General features: G+C 35.4%; 1 protein-coding gene across 3 annotated transcripts; it reads left to right on the forward strand.

Moving 5' to 3' along the window:
- The first annotated feature begins 11,867 nt into the window (after window positions 1–11,867).
- On the forward strand, window positions 11,868–23,328 carry PIH1D2_1 (PIH1 domain-containing protein 2). Of its 3 annotated transcripts, XM_051209617.1 has the most exons (6): window positions 11,869–11,950; window positions 14,385–14,561; window positions 16,553–16,667; window positions 18,588–19,315; window positions 19,980–20,349; window positions 23,102–23,328. In XM_051209617.1, the coding sequence occupies exons 2-5, from the start codon at window positions 14,391–14,393 to the stop codon at window positions 20,019–20,021; spliced, it is 1,056 nt and encodes a 351-aa protein (XP_051075075.1). In that variant the 5' UTR covers window positions 11,869–11,950; window positions 14,385–14,390; the 3' UTR covers window positions 20,022–20,349; window positions 23,102–23,328. The 3 variants fall into 3 exon arrangements, with proteins under 3 accessions (XP_051075074.1, XP_051075075.1, XP_012795467.1); XM_012940013.3 differs by lacking the exon at window positions 19,980–20,349; XM_051209618.1 differs by lacking the exons at window positions 16,553–16,667; window positions 18,588–19,315; window positions 19,980–20,349 and having other exon boundaries at window positions 11,868–11,950.
- Window positions 23,329–24,875: the final 1,547 nt, after the last annotated feature.

Below are 24,875 nucleotides of genomic sequence, written 5' to 3' on the forward strand. Positions count from 1 at the left end.
AACATTATTTGTGATAAAACAAGTTTCCCATCATAAACATTGAATGAGAGTTTCAGTCCACTACCAGGTTTGTTGATCAAAATGTCTGCTCTGGTACATCATTGAAGCTTTAGGGTTCAGTTGGATGGCGTTTAAGGAGTGAATAATACTCAATACAAATCTATGGTCACTCATAAAAAGCTCATGAGTGGTATGCACTGAGATAGAGTCTATGTTGATCGTGAACTTTAAATCAAGGATATTATTCCCCATGGTCGGTTTTCGGACCTGTTGGACCCATCCACAAATTTCTAGTGTTTCAACTAGCTTGTTACGTCGACCTGGTACCGAAGTCAAGCCCAATGTAATTTTTGGCAAATTAAAATCACCTCCGATGATTTTAAAAGTATGTGGCTGATGCGAAGCAATGAAAAAGAGTTTTTAGTAATCTATCAATTTTAGTATCCACATGAGGTGGTTTGCATATGCATCCTATCAGTAGATAATTTTGAGATCCACAGTTTACAGTAACCCAAGTGGAGTCGTCTATAGCATCAAGAGATTTATCCTCACATTTGAACGCCTGAATGTCTGAACGGACATAGATAATTGTACCGCTTCTTAATCCATAACATCTATCGGTTCTAAAAAGCGTAGTTGTCTACATTCGAAAAGTGATCGGATGTAGATGGATTGAATCACGTTTCCGTAATAAGTATTATGGTTGGATTTACAAGGAATAAAAGGGTTTTAAGATGAATAATTTAATTGGACAGAGAGCGGGCATTGGACGAAAGAATAAGAAACTTAGAATTATCATGGTGAGGCAGGTTAGATGATGGTCAGTCAGAAATGTTATGATTAGTTTTCCTGTTATCCGTTGCACAGTTACTGTAACTGGGTGTTGCACCAGCAAGGATACGATACACCAAGTAAAGCCCTCACTAAATTAGTTTGTGTGCGACGACTAAAATGTTTAAAAATACTGTCCTCCAAGAGGCTTGGCAGCATCACCGTCGTCGTCAGTTAGATCATTAGGACCCAATAACTGAGAAACTCCGTATTGGGATCGTCGACGAATGGTTGCATGACGGGATAAACTTTGAGATTGGAGACAAACTTGTCGATTATTTCTGTCTGATAATGAAGCCTATCTTCTCTTATCGTCTTTGCTTATTGGTTCTTTACTAAGTTGAATCGCCTACATATGCTGTCGTCACTGGTTCATTTGTATTTCACTCGGTAGTGCTTTTAGAGTCCTAGCATTTGAAGAGTAAGATTTGTCGTGACTGTATATTGCTTGTAGTTTTGGAGTCTTTTGCGGGACACACTGTCTCGTAGTATTCAAGATCTTGTGCAGTGGGAGATCCCAGTAGAGTTAATAGTGAGCTTCCTAGTTCACCTGCTTCTGATAGGATGTTTTAGCTCAGTTATGTTGATAAAGTTGATGGTCATGGCTGTGTAATCACATTTTGCTAGGGGAGCCAGGACCGAGATATCAGCAATTTAGAATTCTTAACTTGTGAAAACACACCCTTAATGTGACGGCGTTCGAATTTTTTTCCATCGGGTTGCTAACTTCACATTTCAGAGTAATCCCAGATCTTCAGTGAGGCTGAAGGACCGAGCTTCAGTAGAGTTATTCCCTTAAACGTATGTGTTCAGTGAAATTTACTTCAGGAAGATTGAAGTCTCCTGCAATCAGGTTGAGCGTATCCAAGACGAATAGAGCGGGATAATCCTTCTAGCATGCAATTGTTATGCTTGGTGTAATTGGTGGGCTTCTTGTAGATGCTTCCAACTAGACAATTTGAGATGTTAGACAATCCTACTGGGCATCGTATAGGTTTATCAAGATACGTTAACTAGAGCGCATACTTAACATGCTACCGAACAGAATCGTAAGTACAGGGCTGTTTCGCTCTCTATCACAGTATTCCTGTCGTTGCGGGACGAAGACATGTTGGGTATTGCCAGCGCTTAGTCCGTAGTTTGCAAAGATGCCCATATTTAAGACATTCTTATTAGGTGAATATTATTAGCGGTGCACGGTTAACGCATGAATTTGTGCATTTGTAACCAAACTACTTTATGATTCACTTCCAGGCAGTTATCGCTAAATGTCAAATTGCAGGGGATTCAAACCATTTATATGTGTCATTTTGAGGCTGTGAACTGACAAATTCATCGCTCACGCAGTTTTTATTATTAATATTAGCATTATTTACGAATGGCCTATCGGTACATAATCATTGTGAAAAAACCATTCCAAGCCAATTCAGAAATGCAATTATACACAGGTTTAAACAGTTTCTGTATAATATTCGCCATGTTTAAACAGGTTCTTTGGAATTTAGGAGGATATTAAGCTGATTCTAGAGAAAAAAGAAGAGTGGGGAACGAAACGTGAAATATGCAAATAATTGAACAAGCGTATTTATGAAGCAAAATAAGAATAAACACTCATATATGCGTGACAGAAAGAACATGCTGAGAAACCCATCATGACATTTTATTTGATAGTATTGTAATCTACCTGTTGGTTCTAAATCTTTTGTATTTTAACCTTTATCCGGGTCTATTTTAACAGTACCTTATGCTCTCTGGTTTTCCTCGTCTGAGCTTCTACTATTTTGGCCTTGCGACATGTCGCAGTCTACAGTTATAACTTAGGTAACTCCTCTCTAGTAGTATCCCAAGTCGAAAAAGTTTTGGGAGTCCTGGTGCCCTACGATTTAAAGTCTTACGCTACCTGTGACAAAAATGCCTTCCGAGCAAACCTTGCACTGGTAACGTTGAAGCGCATTTTTGGTCAGACTGACGGAAGGACTTTCCATATAATATTCAATAGTTTCATCCGTCCCCATTTACAGTACGGAAACATAGTATTTCCCCCTTCACTCCAAAAGGATAAGGACACCCTGGAGCGTATCCAACGGTGAGCCACGAAATCAGTTCGAGGACTCACATTTAAACCTTATGAAGAGCGCCTCTATTCACTTAACCTTTGCCCATCAGAGTATAGACGTCTTAGAGGTGACCTTCTGATGGTTTATAGTATCTTTAACACTTCTGGACATCCTCTCAAACACCTACTTAAGCTTAGTTCCAACACTAACCTAAGAGGTAACACCCAAAAACTGGAGACACAACATAGCAGAACGGACTGTAGACACAACTTCTACTACTTAAGAGTTGTCAAATGCTGGAATGCGCTACCGGCCGAGCTAATCCAAGAGACTTTCCAGGAGTCCTTTAAGAGGCAACTTGATCTATTCTTAAGGACTAAGGATAGTATTACACTATGATTTACTAATTTCTTTTCCTCTTTTATTGTTAACATACCTAGGTTCCTGCCTGGAGGATTTGGTGATCCCCTGCTACTAGACACGGAAGCCTGTTAAGCGAAAGCTTCTTCTATTCCATCCACAACCATTTGAACCATTTTAAAGACATGTCTTTTGTTACTTAATTTTACTGTCGCATGCTGCCGAACCACTGACGATAGTATCGTGTTTCCCTAAACTCAGCGTAACGCCGTGGTCCAGTGTATGACTGTTAACCTCCGACTGTCTGCTTGGAAAGGTCGCAGAAATCCTTAGAGATAGATCTCTGATCACATATTGTTAGGAATATTTTTACTGATTATCAGGTATCAAGCTCTTGTTTATTAACTATTTTTTTGTTTCATAGCACGTTGGTTTGTGCTGGAGAAACCCTTGACTGTATAGCACAGGCTCTATCATTTGAGGTATTTTGTACTTTAGAACTATTGTGTTTTTCCCCAAATTAGAACTGCCTAAATTGAGCACATAGTTTGTCTTTTTATGTAACTTAATACGAGTCACACAAGAACGCTTCGTACATTATGCAGAGGGACGTACTCTGGTCCAACCGAATAAGCTTTGATTCGTTAGTTCTGAGTTTTAACCGAATATTGGGATTTTGGTCGTTACAATTTGTATGAGAAAATGAATTAAAAAACAAATGAACATATAAATAAGAAAAATAAATCGTTATTGCGTTAAGATTTGACGGTAGAATCAGAGTATGTGCAGCAGCAGTTCATAATGATGCGGTGAAAGTCATATTTAATTGCATAGGATGGTGGGATATCAATTGATGAGATAAAATGAATTTGTAAAGTCAACTTGTTTAGGTGTAACACCAGGTAATTTGTTTTTAGTCACAAACTTTGGATGCTTGGGAGTAAACTCCGTGTTGAAGTAAAAGAGAGGGGGGAAGATATGAGGAAAAGGATATTCATTTTGTCAATGTATCAATCATGACAACAATAATTGTAAAATCCAAACTACGGTTTGGATGTTGAAGAATAGCCGACCGGGGACTTTAGACACGCGCCCTTTCCCGTCGAAATCAAAACAAGTAATCGGGTAAATAGCGGTTCTATAATCCGTCATAAATTTAAATGTAAATCGTTACCTAAACAAATATTACCACCCGGCTATTCAACCAATGATTGTTCAATCAATCAAATCTAAATTACAATAAATAAAGAAGTTGATAGAAGATGAGGAAAAATTACCAGTTACAACAAATGAACGTTATTCTATCCTGACTGGATAGATCACACACAACAGGAGGAACAAATCAATATGGCTACCGCCAAGAACAAGTGTCAAGTAAAACAACACAGATGCAGTTCAGGAAGAAACACAAACTTAGTGAATGCGTAATAAAAACAAAACTATAATAAAAAATACAAGTATTAACAATTCAAATGTAACCAAAACACAACAATGTACAACTAAGGGGATCAATAGGAACAAAGTACAAGTATATACATGGAGGGATTTTCACCAACACACAAAACATTCAAAATGGATCTTACACCGGCCCCCAAAATCCCTCCATACCACACAAGCTACCTTGATGCCTACGGTCATGGTTCATTATATAACATATTACACTATAGGAACGAGTAGGACTTACAGCAGTACGCCTACTCGACCTAACTACATTAATAACAACAAAGACTAATCCAAAGCTTCAAGGAGACCTGCTTCACCTGTTCTCTGGTGATCAACGATAACAGTCGTGATATAGACCTAATCACTCTTCCCCAAACTCCACCCATGCTGTTGGATGAGGGCTTCACTGACAATTCAATGTTTATCTTCTGATTCGACTGCTGCACAAACTTGCTTAACTCAGAAACTGTCACCACAAAGCTTGACGCACTGTCACTGTAAATCTCCGGAGGTTTCCTTCTTCTTCCAATAAAACGTAATAGAGCCATTAAAAATGAATCAGTAATCAAACTACACATCATTTCAATATGTACTGCCCATGTTTGCAAACAAGTAAACACATATCCATACCCTTTTTCTAATGATCTTCCTATGTGTCCTTGTTCTTTATGACAATGTCTAATCATCGTTTCCGTCACTGAGTGTCGACTGGGTAAAATTACTGGATATTTAAAAGCATTTGGGAAATCTGAGTATCTTAGTCGACCTTAGTCGCCATGCAATAAAGTAGGACATTTGAACCAAGATTCAAGATCGGTCATTTTTTGTATACTTCCTCTACATAATAATTCACTTATATGCTTAACGAAACTCTTTGCTTGATCACAAGTGGGAATGGATATCAAGCAATCATCAACATAGAAATTATTCTTGACATCATCTACAACATAACCATCATAACCGTCAGAGAATATTTGGGCCGTCTTATTCAGGGCAAAGTTCGCGCAAAATGGCGATGATGTGGCATCAAATGGATGGGATGTCATTTGAAACTCGGATGGTTCCCTCGACATGTCTCCCTCCTGCCACCACAGAAATCTTGAAGCTCCTCGATCAGACTCAGTGACTTTCACTTGCATGAACATTTCTTCAACATCTGCAGGGATTGCAACTGCCTCCTTGCGAAAACTTATTAATATGCACATTAACTCAGCAGTGGTATCGGGTTCTTGATAAATCATATCATTCATGGAAACCCCTGCAAACTGGGCGGCACAATCAAGGACCACTCTAAGATCTGGTTTTTTCATGTTTAATACTGCATGATGAGGTAAATACCATCGAGGGCGATAATAAGACTGCAGATATATTTCAAGGACCCTCTCCGCATAAGTCTTAGTAAATTTACTCTCAATACTGTTGATATACCTAATGTGCAGACTGACATCCTTCGACAACATACCCTTCAAACTTTGTAATCTACGGCTTGCTACTTCATAATTATCAACTTTCATATGTGGATTCTTTTTCCACGGTATAGAAACTACAAAATGACCGTTGTCGAAGCGCGTGCCCCCTTCCACAATCTTTATAGCCACCTTGTCGTCTACTGATAATGATTTATCACTTGAATAAGCATCTGAAAACTCTACGTCATAAGGCTTACTTATTTCGTTCTCTAATGTCTGTATCTTACTGGTATGATTAACAATTCTTTTCCTATATTCCGGGCATGCTGGCTTATCATTTACGACGTTGCTTGTCGAGTCAGTGTGCAGCAGAGCGTGATGTCTCCTCTCACAACTGTCAACCTTACAGAGCCTTGTCATCTTATATTCATTAACCTTATGTCCTTGTCTAAGACAGACAAAACAGATACCCTTGCTTTTAGCGTGAGACCATCGGACTTGAACTGTAAGCGCTAAGAACTGTGGACATTTATCAATGGCATGGTCGTAGGAACACATACTGCATTTAGTTTTCGTTGTCGAACTATTCCCTTGCTCTGATTGCACGTGACAGTTCGTCTTTACGTTATGCCCTTTTCTTGAACGGTTTGCTAACCGTCCAAATCTACTACAATCCACTCTCGCACGCGATGCGATAAACTGAGTGAGCTCGTCGAAGGTCGGTTCCTTGTTATCTTCAGTCAATTTATCCACCCACTGGGCTTGCATAGGTTGAGGCAAGAGTCTCACTATTCTTTCCAAAGTAACTAAGGAATTTAGATCAGAAGTATAATTCATCTGTTCCAAGACCATAGCACAGTTTTCCATTTTAATAGCCAAGTTTGATAGTTGGTCCCCGTCAATATACTCAATTCACAGCACTGAATAAGTCCTCTAGTGTTTCTCGAGCAATTACGTGAGACTGTCCGAAAAAACGTTTTAAAATCTCCCTTGCTCTTTTATAGCCAGAGGATGCCTCCATCATGACGCAACCTTCAATAGCTGTTTTAGCCTTGCCCTTACAATAGTGTATCAAATAGAGCAAGCGCTGGCTATCATCCGTGACTCTTGATGCTACGTACGTCTCAAATTGCCTTATAAACTTCCAGTATCCTCTTGGCTCTCCATCGAAATAACTCAGTTCAACCTTTGGTAGTTCTGGGCCAACAACATGAACTATAGGCAACATGCTCTTTCCTGGTAATTCAGGCCTTTGCCTCTCCTTTAAACTAAGATTTTTTACGTCATCTGTCATCGAATTAAGACTAGAATCACTACCATGATAATCAACCCTATTTGAGTCTGAACCATGACCCTTAAGGACATCAAAAGGTACTTGCTTGACAATAGGGGATTCTTCATTAACATCGACGAACTTTGAGCTTGATTTCCTTCGACGATTAACTGGCATTATAAGCGAAACGACCAATTATTTCCAGAAAATCCGCGAACGACTGCCAAAGGATTTCGGCCAAGTAATAATTGTTTAGAACTGTAAAATCCAAACTACGGTTTGGATGTTGAAGAATAGCCGACCGGGGACTTTAGACACGCGCCCTTTCCCGTCGAAATCAAAACAAGTAATCGGGTAAATAGCGGTTCTATAATCCGTCATAAATTTAAATGTAAATCGTTACCTAAACAAATATTACCACCCGGCTATTCAACCAATGATTGTTCAATCAATCAAATCTAAATTACAATAAATAAAGAAGTTGATAGAAGATGAGGAAAAATTACCAGTTACAACAAATGAACGTTATTCTATCCTGACTGGATAGATCACACACAACAGGAGGAACAAATCAATATGGCTACCGCCAAGAACAAGTGTCAAGTAAAACAACACAGATGCAGTTCAGGAAGAAACACAAACTTAGTGAATGCGTAATAAAAACAAAACTATAATAAAAAATACAAGTATTAACAATTCAAATGTAACCAAAACACAACAATGTACAACTAAGGGGATCAATAGGAACAAAGTACAAGTATATACATGGAGGGATTTTCACCAACACACAAAACATTCAAAATGGATCTTACAATGATAACAATGATAAATGGTGTGAATGCAATCGAACTTCAGATGTCTAGATGAAAAGCAAGGGGACAAATAAAATAAAGGAACAAGCAAACAAAAATTAAAAGGTTTTACTTACATTCAGTTAGACAAATGTCGGACCTTGCTTGAATTGTTCCTTTATAATTACTTTCGGAAAGAAAACCATCAAGGGGAGACATTGATAATCTGTTTCTCAGGACTGAATAGCAAATAACGAAGTTTTGGTGTACGTTTGTGTATGTTCTCGGAATCGATAGAACATTCCTTTTATTGCCCAGGTTATGGCATGTCATGATAGAGTACGAAGTAGTGGATGCAGAAGAGTAGAAAATACTTTTGATATCCCAGTAAACAAAGAAAAGGTTCAATTTGATGCACCTAATCCAGCAAGGCTCTGACTTTAGTTGTTGACACTTTTAATGCTAATCCTTATTGTCAGGATTCATAAAAACAGCTTTGGTAAATCTTTTTCGAACAACTCTAATTCTAATCAGATCATTATGTCTGTGATTACTGTAAAGTAGAACACTATACTTAAAGATGGATATGTGCATTTTTTTATTTAATGATAATCTGGATTCGATGTTATTTAAGCTTAAACAAATGAATTCCACGATTTTTCTCGCTTTGAATGCTTGAGATGCAGTGTGCTCAGAAGGGTTCAAACCTTCGCTATACCTCAAACCAAAGCCAGGAAGTGTTTAGAGGTTTCAGTATGTGTTAGTGTATAGCCAGCTTTCGGTTTCGGCTGTGGAGGATTTAAATAAATCCACTGTAGTCAACATTCAGTGACAGATTCCACGACACATCCCATTTGTGTCACTTATTTATGTTTTCTCGGATTACCGCTTAAATATAGCTTTGTATAGTAAGAGACGAGAATGAATAAACCACTTTTAGATCGTTAGTAGAAAGGAAACGTTTACTACGCTGATAGAGTGAGTACACGTCAATAGTGAAAAGTAGGAAGAGTAATGCGCCAATTACACTCCCTTTAATCAAACCACTGGCTACATTCACAGGCTAAGAATTGCAAGTCCTAAAGCTAAACATTTGGCCACATTTCGCCTTAAAGAACTTGAGCCATGACAAAAGGGGATTTCAGTATGCCGAATGACGAGAAAGGCTGTGTGAGGCACCATCGAAGACCTTACTAATAAGGGATTACAGAATTATCATTGATTGACTAGCATCTTTTCTCTGAGCAATTTTATCGAAATATCCCAAGTGTGATGTGAAGCATGTTTAGTCATAAACCTATGTTGAACTAATTTGACTTGCAGAAAGAAAGAATGATAATGGCTGTGTGCGGATGATTTTTCCATGATTATTGATATCACAGAGGTCAAGTTGATGGGCCTATAGTTAGTAATATCGCCACGCGGTCCCGTTTTGAATCTAGGAGTGGTAAGCAACGTGCTATATAAGGATGGATAGGCCCCATAGTACATAAACTGGTTGAACAGTTTAAAAAAATAATGAAACTTCTCTTGTACCATATTTTACGGGTGATGCCATCAGGTCTACCAGCATAGGACGTCTTGAGGACAGTTATGGTCTGCTTCGATGTTGGTGGATGTAAATTAAATTGCGGATAGATGCTGTGATGTCAGCAATGGAAAGGTATTGATTAAAATTCAGATTTTTGTGTTTTAGCGTCTCGAGAAATGGATGGTGTAGTCGATAATGATGAATCTGGTAGGTTTGAGAGTATTAGATTTCACATGGGATTCGAAAGTCGAAATCTGAAACTCTTATCTTTTAAATATCAACTCATACATTTTTATTTCATAGGGTATGCATTTAACGACACTAAATGGAATATTGTTTTCAAAAAACCAAGCCACATTTCATAATCCAGCTAGCTCATATGAATATGAAATTCCTGAATTCCAGTTCTCTGTCGTCCATAGACTTTATCAGCCAGACTTCTGTCATGAGGATCACATCAGACCTGACAGAATCTGTCTGTGGAACTAGCTGCGCTCAAAGTGGCTTCGATATTATTTGCTCCCGAAGGGTCACTACTGAAAAACGTACGTTCATGTCACCTTACTATTCATCATCTGATCTTAGCCCCATATCCTTTTCAATTTCCGACTCTTTTATACAGTCAGTGAACGACAATTCTTTTCGGACAAACATCCCTTGTCATTGCAGTTTACATTCATTTTTTGATATCTAACCCTTTTATCCGTAGTTTTAAATGCCACCTTGAACAACTTAGTTTCATTATCTTTAAAGTCTGTCTCTAATCCATATAAATTGATCTTGGTGATCACTGTAATTTCATGAGACATTAATTTATTTGAATAAACCTTTTGGTAAACCATGGTAATGTTCCGAAAGAATTCTGGGCTCATAGGTCATTTTCACCTTGACCCTTTAAAAGATAACTGACTTATCACTGTGATAAGAAGTGTTCACCGCCACTATGGTAAGCAATAGCAAATCCATTGTATTACTTACATAATTACACACATACATGTGTAATACACTTTTTAGAGGCTGGAGGTATTAGATTAGTGTCAAGAGCTCTAGTCAAACCATCTGGAGGTCGTGTCAGTGGATAATGAAAAGCTTGTCGATCCTCACCAAGGTTAAGGAAAATCGACACTCACCATTCAACCGCACATCATAAATATGTCCATATGGTAGTGGTCGCACTCCATTATTTGAATGCATTCTGACAATTACAATCCTGCAATATCGGTGTATTCCTTGTCGAAAGTCAGCAAAATAACTACAGTAGCAGTATACGACGAAAAGGTGTTGATGTTTCCCAGACAAATATAAAATGTTGTAAACTTTATAGATGGCAAGTTTTATCAGAAACTGTTTTCTTCAGCGGTTCCAATATTAATAGCTCTTTTACACTTGATAATATTTTTCTACAAATAATCTTTTTAGCTTCGAATGTTGAAAAGGTCTCTGTTGTCACTAGATTGAATGTCTCGATTTCAAGATAATCATACGCATGTTCACATAACCGCAAGCTGCCATGAATCCACCATGGTCGTCTCACGAGAAAGTTCTATTCAAGAGTAAACTATACCTTATATATTGATTAAGGGAGGACGAGCTTTAAAACGACGGAAGCAAAGGTTATGGAATGATAAAATTAGTTATGTACTAACTCATCATAAAAAGGTGAAGCTGTGGTAGTGTACATATACCAACCAGAAATGGTACTATCTAAAATCTCATCCTACACAATGATGTCAAAGCCAAAGAAACCGGACATCAAGAATAGTTGGACGCACAGTTATATTTTAGCTGCAAATAAATGTACTGGAGTTTACGCAATCTAGGCTAAGTAGTTATCGTTTGAGATTTAAAGTATAGGGCACCCAAACTTAATCAAATACGATTGATTGGACAAGAGCATCTAGCTAAGGCTATTTTGAGTAAAACAAATAGGGCGAGCAAAACTCCAGGGACTACAAAGCCATTTATTTAAATAGCATAGTTAACACTACAGTATAAAAAGAAACAGTTTTACTTCAGGATTACCAAAATATTTAGTTTATTGGTAAGATCAGTGCTAAAAGGTCCAGTTTTTTCAACATGAAAATCACTTCGTAGACTACGTATACAAGAGTTCAGGTCTATTCTATACATTACATGTTGCTAAATAAAACTGAATCCGTTCGAAGTTCAAGTATTCGAGCAAGGATTTAAATCATAACAACCAGACTCTTGAGTGCCAAACAAGTCTTTAAAGTCATTAATGACTAAAGCTACCGGTAATCCGTAAATAAACGTAGAACTCATAATAAAGACAGGATTTGTATGATATGTTATTGAATGTTTTCTCCGTAAGAGTAGTTTCTACGGCGAGACTATAATATATGGACGAACCAATCACATGTAGGATAACAGGTGTCGGATTTTGACGCGAAATTCACTCATCTATTTGAATAAATAGAGATTCGGTATTATAACTGATGTCGCCTCCTGATGAGAACCCGAAATTTAGTTTCTAAGCTTAATTACCAACTGTAAATTATAATTCTATTGCCTCACACAGGGTCACAACCCTAATTTGGTCCTGGTTGTTAAGTGGACACTCAAGATCAGTCTAGCGTCGCTTAAAGGTCGTCCATAATTCATAGTCTTACCATTTCTACTCCTTGAGGATGGTCAAATACCGGAATTGGCTGCCGGCTGAGCTAATCCAAGAGACTTCTTTGGAGTTCTTTAAGGGAAAACGTGATATATTCTTAAGGGCTAAGGACAGCATCCTACTATGATTTACCAACTACTTTTAGTTTTCCTCACACTTGGCTTAGTCACGTCCTTGTTAATACTGTGCTTATCCCTATGTAGACGTAACAAATCTCTATAATGGAAAGCTAAAAGGTCAATGAGCTTCTTGGACGTAGAGTAAAGCATTGAAGTATGTTTATCAATAGGGTATATCGTAGAAGTGATGGAATTCCACCATTTTTGATGCAATTAAATCCGTTAATATTGACAGAAAATGATGTTGTAAAAGCTCGAGTTTCATCGGAAGATTCTAGTATTGTGTTCTTTACTAGCGATGGTAAATGACCAACCATCAATGATGATAGTGAAGACTTGTCGATTGATCCGCTTTTTATCGAGAAAGAAACTCTTACGATTACTTTACCACCTTAAACCAGTCAAGGCCAGTAATCCCGATGGTCTTGATCCCATGATTATGAAAACGCCGGCGGATGTGATTGTCGAACCTCTGACAATGCTGCCTGATATGTCTTTGCGTTAGTCGAGACTCTCAAGGGACTAGAAAGGCACGATCATCGGTCCAGTTTATAGAGCGGGTAGTACAGACTTAGTTAGTAACTAATCATCCGTTGTTCTAATCAATTTAGTTGTCAAGCGTGTGGAAAACACTACTTGAATGGCCATTCCAAACCATGTGAATGGGAATAATTTTTTACCCATAGAACAGTATGGTTTTAGGAAAGGCATTTTACGCTTGGCAAATCTGCTCATTGCAAGGGAAACTTTGGTTGCATCGGGGGGTAAAAATGGTTCAGCAGATGTAAGTAAAGCTTTTGACAAAGTCTCTCATTTTGGCCTTGAGTTAAAACTAGATCGTTTCAAGACCCATTATAAAAATTATGAGCTGGATAAGTGACATTCTCAGTAAACAAAGACAAAAGGTATAGGTGAACGGGGCCTCATCAACGTGGGAATCTGTAAAATGTGGAGTGCATCAAGGTGCAATCCTCGTTCGTCTCCCTTTTCTACTTTATGTAAATGACCTATGAACTGTAGTAAAAGCATCTGTTCTACTCTCTGCAGATGACATAAATATTTGGAGACCTACACACAGTATGTTGAAATTGTGAACTGATTATTAATTGCCATATGTTTTTGAAGTATTTTGGGTAATTCCAAGATGTGTCAAACTAATTAAATCACAGAGACCTGTGAAAACAAAATATTGCCTGATGAGAATGATCTGGAGATGGTATTTAGAATGTGCTCACATAGTGTTATTGCTCACAAAGTGGATAATGTGTCCGTTCTTTAAGGTTCGACCAATGGTCTCGTTACCACTCTTTTTGCTTGGAATGATTAACTGGGGACAATTCTTCATGAATATGTGATCAGGATTCCTTTTTATTTTAGCTTAACAATCACGAAACAGTTCTACATTGTTCAGTTACTCCTTATAGGAGTTGTCAATCCTGGTTATTTATTTAATACGTATTTCTCAACATACAGAAAGCTTAGTAAAGGATAAACAGACCTCTTGTTAGAGTTTTTACAGCATCAACAGGTGGAAACTCCACTCATCTTTTGCAACAGTTTCGGATATCTGAAGAACAATGTGATTCTTTACAACTTGATTGATGTACAGCATTATCTGTATTATTCTACTTCTGAGTTAGCAATTCTACTGAAATATAGTTACAGACTTGTCTTGATAATGTGCTACAACTCTTAAATGTTATCTCTTAACAAAGGTAGAGTTAAAACGCTTGGACAATTAACTTTTCATTCTTGTGTTTAACTTTTAAGAAATACAAACTAGTTGGTTTTACGAGCTTTTATGTTCAACATTCCAGTTGGCTTCCATGTTTCAACCGGTTTCTTATTAGTTGTATAATATAACTTGATTGAAATTGACACTACATATGTGTTCAGCTAACTAATTCTTATAATCAACCGTTTTTTGTTACTTAGTTAAACATGTCCAATAACAAAATACTGGATAATGCAAATCGACTGTGGAAAATGTTAGACGAAATGTCTGAGAATGACCCAGTTTGCTACCAAAAATTTATTAACAGACAAATGGAGTCTTTTCACAAAACTATATCTCCACCTATCATAAGATTTGTTGTTAAACTTACCCAAAAAGTAAGTGAAGGTAATGAAATATATTGTTTGTTAATTTTTGAAGTTATTTTGAAGCCAAAGAGAATTGATTGAAATAAATGTTATTTGTTCATATATCACTATTTTGATACGATGAAGATTTTTAAACAGTTCGTTGTACATACATTTCCGAAATATTTCATAAATGCAAATCAGTGATAAGTGCTGTCATTTTGCACTTTAATGTATTATTATGTCAACATTTACCGTAACCTTTTGATTTTTAAAGGCATGAGGAACTCCCTAGCTTTGCGCATACAATCAATACTTTGGATTTACTACTTACCTAAAATACTTAAGTGTAACTCACGAACATTGTTCATGATCAGAGGCTTGTATGATTTATATGCTATACACTACTATGTTTTAATGACATATTGTTAATAAGTTCAGTCAGGTGTAATTTGGATTGTAGCAATCATATCAGGCTTGTTTTAAGGATACATATATCACAGATATTCGAACTTTGAAAAGCAGACAAGTAATGAAAGATACTACGACTAAGCAAAGCATCGGGGTTCGGCAATACAGCTACTCAGACAGTAATAAAATGACTCAGTTTTTACAATGCACGTGAGAAATGCAGGAAGTGAATAAACACATACACAGCATGATGCAAACGCATAAAGCACACTCAAATATACTTGTGAGTAATTGATAAAGGCAAATATATTTGTAACAGATTCAGTGTAAAGATTGGAATAATTCATCTATGTAAAGGTTAGGATATTTGGAATTAATTCGTAACAATACTAATTGATTCAGGATGACCGAAGAGTCATTGTAAATGAAAGTAAACGGAAAAGACAGAGCATATGTTTCCCATTAATGCTTTAGAAATAACAATATACAATTTCTGATTAATAAATAGTAGGATAAACTTTTTACATTCAACTATATGTTGATTTATTTTATCGAAGAGTTATTCATAGAATGGTATACTTGTTTTTAACTTTTCTACTTGTCACTACTATATGTATTTTGCTTTACTATAAAAGTTCAAGATTGTCTATTTTCTAGATTCTATTTGATATTGTATGAAGTCCTAGAATTGAGCCTGAGAGTTACATCTTAATTGATTGGAGAGTGACTGAGTTGAGGTACTGATTCCTTCTAATCGTCTGTAACATTTTGTTATGTCCATTTCATATTATTAATTTGTATTTAAGCATGTTACTCTATTACAAAGCAAAACCAACACTTTGGTCTCAAGTCACTATGGGTTCTTGACTATAGTAAATTCTCGTGAGCAGCCATTACTCGGTTAAACTGTATCATTGTATTTCATCTATCGATCATCGTTATTTCTTTTGTTTTGAAAATCCATTCATAATCCGCACTAAATACAGTTTCCTCCTTTCGAAGTTAATTGAATACTACTTATTATTTATGAGTACATTGAGTTGTATTTCAATTATTTATAAGCCTCGCAAGCTGTAACAAGTACTATCAGTATGGTGAAATGAGCTTCTTATAATATTTTTCCATACTTTACTTTGATAATATATCCCCTATTCTCAAACTTTCAATTTCGTTGTGAGAGCTACAGAGTGCGAACTTCTTTCCTTTCAACAAGGTAGCTCGTATTGTTTTTTTCGTTAATTGCTAATATTCGCGTTTGATATGACTGCTTTGCTTTCTTGTGCAGAATACGTCTTGTAATTCTATAATTAGTTATTTATTTATAGACTAATCACTTTCTTTTTATTCATGAATATGAAAGTGTGTCGAATATCTAAACTACTCACAATTTGAAGAATAACATGGATAATATTTACTCGATTAACGAACTTATTATCACATTAGTAAACGAATGTTACTTTTTTAAATCTAAAGATTTTACGCGGAACTTCACTCGTCAGTTTATAACGTTTCGTACACGTCGTGTAACTAATGTTTCTTAAAAACAAAACTGTGAATTGCCTTTTAGTGTTTGCTTATATATTTGCTTTTAAAAACTTCATTTTATTAAGTTGAACGAACAACCTTTAATAGTCAACTTTTGTGAATGGTCAATTATTCCAGAACCTGAATCATCAGATACTCCAATTCCTGTGAAATGTGGTGACATATTTATGATAAACGAAGGTAACTGAGTGAAAAACTGTTGAATTTCTCTCATCCAAAATGTTATTGAACCATGTTTTGTTTTCTAAAGTTGTCAAAATATTAGTTTGAAAGTTAAAGAAAACATTGTCTAGACGTTTCGTAAAGGTGATAAAAAATGGTTGTGCACTGAAACAAACTGAATGCATTTATGAGTGTTAACCTCTGCATGACGAATAAGCTGTCTGAAAGATAAGTGCTTGGCGTGGGACTTGAGAGTTTTATAGGTATCATTACCAAGGTTTGATTTGATAATTTCGAATAAGTTGAGCATTGGGTAGATTGTTGTAAATAAATAATATATTTGTAATATCTCAATGAGTAGAAAAATTAGGTTTTCTGACGTTTCGTTACTCAGTGTAAGTCACTTCTTCAGAGAATAAATAACCAGATTAAAATTAATCCAAGTTTAAATAGTACAACGGAACAATAATAATAATATGTGATCAATCAAAAACTGGTCTGAACAAGTTAATGTCATGTCATTTCGGTCAAAGTGATTCATAAGTGATGTGTATGTAAATTTGTGTGTATGTATGTACTGTTTAAGGATGAAAAATTGTGACATTTATGGTGAGAAAGGATAGAGTTTAATTTGTAAGATGTAGTGTGAATTGTAAATGTGATCAGACTGAATGGTTAGGATAGATAGTCCAAGCAGGATATATGGTAAGGCCTTCTTTTCTATTGAGAGAAGTAGGATTAAACATTATATGGAATGCTTCAGCTACTCTCCTTTCTTTGTAATTGGAAAAGCCTTTTTGCAATATTTTGATATTTTTAAAATCGATTTGGTGGTTGTTGAAAATGGCATGAACTGCTATTGCCGATTTAATTTGAAGTTTATCCAATTCTACGGGATTGTTAGGTGGTTTCTTTGTGTACCTAATACGTTCCTTGGCTCTAGTCAAGATTTCTCGAGATGACTCTCTAATATAGAAGGCATCACATCGATACAATCTAATTTGTAAATGTAGTTCTGTGTGGATATGAAAGGGATTTTTTCTTTTAAGCGAACTAAAGTATTTCGAAGTGTGTTCGTTGTTTTGTAATATACTTTAATTCTGTGTTGTTTTAAGATTCTTTAGAAAATTAAAAAATCCTAAAACATCGAAGGAAGATGGTTTTATTTCACACATGTTGACTTGGTAATCAGTACTATAGTTCATAGTAAAACTTAAAATAAAAAAATGAAACACACTTTGAAATGACAGAGATTTTAGAAGTGTTGTTTCCTCTAAACTACATGGTTCGGTCGTAAAGTTTTCATAGTCTTTCTGGTTAAGATCATAATCATATACATTAAATGGAACATATTTACTTTATTACAGTAATTTTAGGAATTAAATACTAATTGTGTATTTTCCTTGATTGAAATCATGAGTCATTGAAGCTAGACCACCATGGAAAACCTGGAAGCACTGGACGGCCGTTTCATCATAGTATGGGACTCCTCAGCAGTGAGTTACCAGTGGAGTTCAACCAGATCTGTTGTGAGATATCAACTCACTGAAGACAATGGTGTACGGTGGCGCAACTTCGTGGATTGGTTGAAGTTATACATTAACACTGTAGGATGCTGGCCGGCTAAGTGGTCTAGTTGGTTAAGCACCTGGCACGGGACTGGGTTCGAGTCCTGCGGGGTGCGGGATCGTGGATGCGCACTGCTGTGGGGTCCCATACTAGGATGAAACGGCCGTCCAGTTCTTTCAGGTTTTCCATGATGGTCTAGCTTCAATTGACTCATGATTTCAATCAGTGAAATTTCTAAAATCTCCACAAAACCCCTTCTGATATTTTCTTTGAGTTCAGGGTCGATCTTGAAATGTCTAAGTATTAATAATATAAAGTTACTCAGTAATAATTATTTTAAACTTTGTCAATATTTTATATTCTTTATAGTGAATGCTATCACATTAACTTTCAATCCAAAAGTATTTATTGAGCATAATTTTAATGAATCATTGAAAAATGATCAAATACATAATGAAGAAATAGTTTATTGCCAATCTATACACAATGATAATCGTTATCAACTTATTTGGCTTGGTTTAAATTATTTAGAAAATGAAAAATCTTTAACAACAATTGAATCTTATAGTGTAAAATATTCTAATAATCCTATACGTCCAAAATTATTAAAATCATCTAATAAATATGGAAGTGAACAACAAGTATTTAAATCAATTGGTTATTTCATTAAACCAATTAAAACAAATAAAAAAATTAATCATGAAGTTGATTGGATAAAAAATTTAACACCAGAAACTTTAATGGAATTAAAAAATTATAGATCAACTGTGAATGATGATGATGATCATGCTGTTAGCGATCATGATATTGATTTATGTTCGAGTTCATTAAAATCATTTAAACTTTCCACAGATCAATCAAACTATGATCAAAAATCATCATTTAGTTCAAATGAGAAAGTTCTGATTGAAGAGATAAACGAAACATCAGTGAATTCACATGATACAACATTAGGAATCATAAATTCAATTTCATGGTCCGCTAAAGTAATTAATTCTAATTTAACTAAACAATCAAATAAGGTGAATCAATTGAAATTAACTTTCGCATTACCCGGTATAAAGTCTGGGAAACAGTGCAACGTCGATTTAACAATAGTGAGTTAAATAAAGAACATCCTGATAAATTACGATAATATAAATCTTCAGAAATAGTATTTTATTTAAATGAATCCGAAAACATGAGATACTTTACTCAAGTTAGTAGTCTAAGATTTAGCATGCTGAGCATAAGAATTAAAGTTCTTAGATCCTATCTCATGGTCGGGCAGTACAAAATTAACATTAATCAACAGTACACTGTATCGTTTTTGAGTGACTTTTCAACCGCAAATCTATCTCTAAAATTGAAATAGTCTGCATAAACCATCTAAATAGAAAATTTTTAAACCAGGAAAATGAAATCTGCCAAAGAATACTAATACTAGTTGAAAATCTAATAAGAGCTCAGTTATAATGTGAAATTGTTTTGTTTTGAGTGCGATTTCATCAGTCAATGCAAATTTTGGACCTTAATTTGGAACTGAATCCAAGAGTTTCACTTCATTGCCTACCAAGTTAAAATCAATTGGTTGACTTTTTCGAAACTTTAATTGGTTGATAAATTAACACAAACATCAACCAATTGACCTGATTCACACTTAGTGCGTATTATTTTCTGGCTGTAAGAAATTATGCAAAATGATTTCTTTTCATCATAAAATTTTCATTAGACCATTATATTTTAATCTGAAAAATAAAACATTATTTTTGTATTTCAAAGGGATTCATTCAAATAACCTTCTGTTTGTTACATGGGCTCTGAAAATGCAAATGTTAAGATGTGTAACAATGAATCAGTTATTTATTACTCAGTATGAAGTTGTGGAGATTGTTGAGGTTTTAACTGAAATCATGAATCGATCAATGTTAGACCACAATTGAAAACCTGGAAGCACTGGACAGTCGTTTCGCCCAATTGCGTGACTCCTCGTCAGTACTTATCCACGTTACCGCGCACGGGACTCAGAGCCAAGACCTTTGATCTCGCGCGTGAACGTTTAAACTCGAGACCACTGAGCCAGCACGAAGTAGTGATAATGCCTAACTTCAACCAATCTACAATATTGCGCAATCATCTGTTATTGTCTTCGGTGAGTAACTGTCTCACACTCGACACGGTTATTACCCATCTTAAAATACTGATGTGATTTTGGTGGAGTTTTGTTTTCTGAGCTCAGAAAACAAAACTCCACCAAAATCATCCACCTGAGCTACAAATCTTCTCCACCACTGATGTGATTAAATCCGATTCAAAGCCAGAATGCTGAAAAACTAAATGTTCATGCTTTCCTTAATCAATAGGCTATTTGCATTTAAGTACGGTTTTATGGAAAGAATTTTCCGCTTAGTGATGTTTCATTCTTAAAGAAGTACGTGGCTGTTTAGAATTATGGTCTACTTCGTTATTAGTACTGCTTTAATAGTAGATCTAATCATAAGATTGCAGATTTGTCATGATGTAACTACCTAATCTATAAGATCTTACGTGGAAGTCACGTCATTGTCTACACTGACTCACTGTATCGTAACAATTACCAACATACGATAGAGAACACATTTAGGTTGGAGATATAACAATATACTTTATGTGAATAAAAGTGATGTTACATAACTCCAACCACTCCTGCAAATCCGAGCCATGCTATCCGATGAATTGAACTTAGAATGAATATTACCGCGTCCACCATTATTGACCTTCTCTTAGTATTACATGTTGAAAGTCTATTTTCCCAGTTATCTCACGTTCAGCTTCGAGGATTGAGGTTAGGATCCAATACCACTACAGTTGAAGTATACAAAAACAAAATAAGAAAGATTGTAGTTCAATCCCTCATGGACTCATTTATTTTAAACTGCTTTTCAGTTTGTCAGTGAATTATTATTTATTTAGTTTATTTCTCATACACACTTAATACACAGATTAAAGTTTATTTTAGTGACTACATAAAATGTACTGCCAAATTTAATGCTAAAATAGTACTATTATAAAATTATTAAAATAATTACTTACTAAATAAATAAAAACACCAATATAAATTAAGGTTACAGACTTGATACTTTAAATCAACTGACTTTTCATTGACAAAACGGTGGACTGTAACCATGTAGACTAAATAATCGACATTTTTACTGTTAGTCGATGAAATTGAACACTAATTTCCTTTAGATAGTAATAATAGTTCGTACACAGGAAATGGCATAGTTTGTATTTTAGTAGAGCAGGGTGAGTGAGTTCTGTGTGTTAATTAACATCAATAATATCTAATAGCAATAGTAGTACATTATATCAGCAATTTAAGACCTGCTGAACATCTTTAACTCTAATCTTTAAAAGTACCTTAGTTTCAATTATTCACACTAACTATTAAAGTAATCATTGTTCTGTTCGTACACATATGAAGATTTCAAAACTGTTAATATATATGAGCAAGGATGGATGGTGACTAACAGTGGAATCCAGGACGCGCGTTTCGTCCTATTTGGGACTCGTCAGCTGTACGAAACGTGCATCCTGGATTCCACTGCTAGCCACTATCCACAATTGCTTAAAAACCTTGTGACTTAAGGCTAAATCGAGGCAATATGCATAGTATGCACATATGCCAATAAGAAACTGATCAATTACAGTCCTAAATAACAATGGGAAGATACGAGTAAAACAACACTAAGTGAATGTTAATACATATATTTACATATTCCAATTTAAACACTAAAATAAAATTAAAATTCAGTGAAGAAATCTCTTGGCAACGAATTGTTGCACTATAGTATATCTGTATGTAATTTTAAGTATAACTATAAATATATATCTACCATATGTATAATTATTCAATATTATTTTATTAATCGGCCATATTTTATTTAAAAATTAAAATTCTATTAGCTGCCACATGGAATTCATTGCATTTTGATAAACGATTTCATCATTTGATTATAAATGGAAATTAGTAACAATTTAAAGTAATCTTAAATGCAAAGTTTAAACGAGTAAAATGTTTCTGTGGATTTTGACTCACTGAATAAACAGTTACACATTAATTCGTGCCTGAGAACGATTTCTGTAATAAACATTTTGCATATTTAAGTTTGTGTTTTTATGATGATATTTACTTCAGTAATGATTGTGTAATCCATTTGACATAATAACATAACTGAAAGAAATAAAGTACCCAGTTTGGTGGTCCAATCTTATATTACTCAATGCTAATGGATTGGATTCTATATATGGTTGGGAGAGGGTTGACATTGGCATCGATCCTTGAATAAGAACTAAATGGTTCTCGAGTTTCCCTAGATTCCACTGATTCTGTAACTGGTGAAAATTCTCTTCACGTAATTAAATGTCTACATGAAATCATTGAGTGAAGAACCCACCTGATACAGATAATCAAACCTATATGCTGTGCTCAAGCGAATCATGGCTAATCTGTTTGAAGAATATGAGAGTGCTGTGGGCCGAATATTTAAAGAAACAGTCATTGAACTACCAACAGATAAATCGATAAGAATAGTGGGGAATCGAAAGCAGTGAGAATAGTACAATAATATAGCAAATAATATGGTTCTACAATTAATTATGAATGGCTTAAATTTTAAAGAATATAAAATGAATCTTTTACTCAATGATATATCGATTTTCATCTATCATCTGTAAACATAGTAACGACTGATTTTTCTTGTTATCTCATAAACTACCTCGGCAATAATATTATTCTTTCTTTCGAAAAATTTGTTTCATTAGGAATTATTTCATACATTAATAACTAGATATGAAACGTACGACCTTTTTTCAATATCTGATTTTTTTTTATTATTTATCTTCTAAAATATAAAATTTTATAGAATCGAGTTAAATTGGAAGTTATGGATTCATCCGTTGGATTTCATCCGTTAGATCTTCTTTTACCTTGTAAAATTGAAACTGATTTAGCAGAAGCAAAATTCAATTCGAAAAAAGAAAAACTCATTATACTTGTTCCAATAATTTCATCTTCATGATTAATTTTATCTGTCAACCATTACGTAATATATATAATGAAATGTAAATATAGTAAAAATGCTTAATGACCAATGTTGTTTATTATACAGTAATGGGAGCTTACATCTAACTAGTATTATATATATTCATTAATTTTCAGGTGTAACTTGACTTAATCTATCCGACTTTCAAAGTGATCATTTAAATAAATGACTTGATATAATGGTACAGGAAGTTTTACGTTCGCATATATGAACTCCCTTTATAATACCCCGTTGAAGTATCTGAAAAGCAATCTTCCGCTTTTTTCATACTTGCATTATGTGTGCTACTGGTAATACGAAGACGGAATGTAAATTCATCTCAACTTCAGCTATATGATTTATAGAGGTGGTTCTTGTTAGGAGAGCTTTAAAAGTTTCCCAAACAATTCCAAAAAGCTAAAAATTTATTCTATTTATAATAGCAAATCAATCAACTTGAGGAACGCAAAATAGTGAATTCAACGACAATATAATGGTGCTGTGTCGGGTACTATGTAAAACCCACATAACTTATTTTAACTTCTGGACAGGCCAATTTATTCATTCACGTTTTGACCATGGTAATTATTCACTTGTCAACCCTGACTTTTTTATATGAGCGTATGTGTGTGCACTTCTTATCCTACTCATCACATGTCTGTAGCTTGTTTTTTTGTGACTATAAATATTGATCAACGCTTGATTAAATGAATTTGGCTTACACGCATCTTCCATCGCGCGTCATTTCGCTTCGCTCTCTTTTCTTCTCTTCATTCCTCTGATTATCTGTTTAGATCAATGATCATGCAAAATATATGTATTCGAAATCCTTTCTCGTATTTGACTTATCTAATTCCGTTATTCCCTAGAGCGATTCAAGTCGATAATAATATACGAGAATAGTCAGGATGTATATTTCAACAGCAATCATTCAATAACCATCATTTGTCTGCTCTAACTGAAGTCAGATCCTGGGTCACTATGATGGCCTAATATCAAAAATAAACCGTCAGTAAACGAGAACCCAGGTAGGGAGAACCAATTTATTGTTTCATGCAACGCTACACAGTCCCTTTGTAAAATATGAAAACTATAAATTAATACATTATTTGGACATCTTCCTTCAATTTTCCTTTACATACTTCATGATTCTTCCAATTTTGTTGTGATTGTGATTCTTCTCTGTTTCCCTCCCTGTTTTCTTCAATTCAATTTTCTGTTCACAGGCGTTTCACTTTTAAGTGGTGCTACATACTACTTACATCTCTCTGTATAAGTGCCATCCATCAAACTCATATCACGTTTAAACGGTCGTCCCTTCACTTTTTCTGCTCGTTGTGCCGCCTTTGTCGCAGTCTGTGCTACGCTCCTCATCAAAACATCTGGCACGCTGACCTCTGTAGCTCCGTCGACCTACCGGGCCATCTAACTCTGATGTCCACCCAGCACCCGAACATCCGACGTGTTCTACCCATTAACAGCGACTGCCACACCGAAAGTCGCCTCATCAGAACACTCCACTTGACATCTCCTTTCTAGCTAGGCTGCATCAACTAACGACCCATCTCCCGGCATTGCAACGACGTTCCTAGGACTGACTCTGCTCCGCCTCTTT

Source organism: Schistosoma haematobium, chromosome 1 (genome assembly GCF_000699445.3).
Source record: "Schistosoma haematobium chromosome 1, whole genome shotgun sequence".
Classification (NCBI taxonomy): domain Eukaryota; kingdom Metazoa; phylum Platyhelminthes; class Trematoda; order Strigeidida; family Schistosomatidae; genus Schistosoma; species Schistosoma haematobium.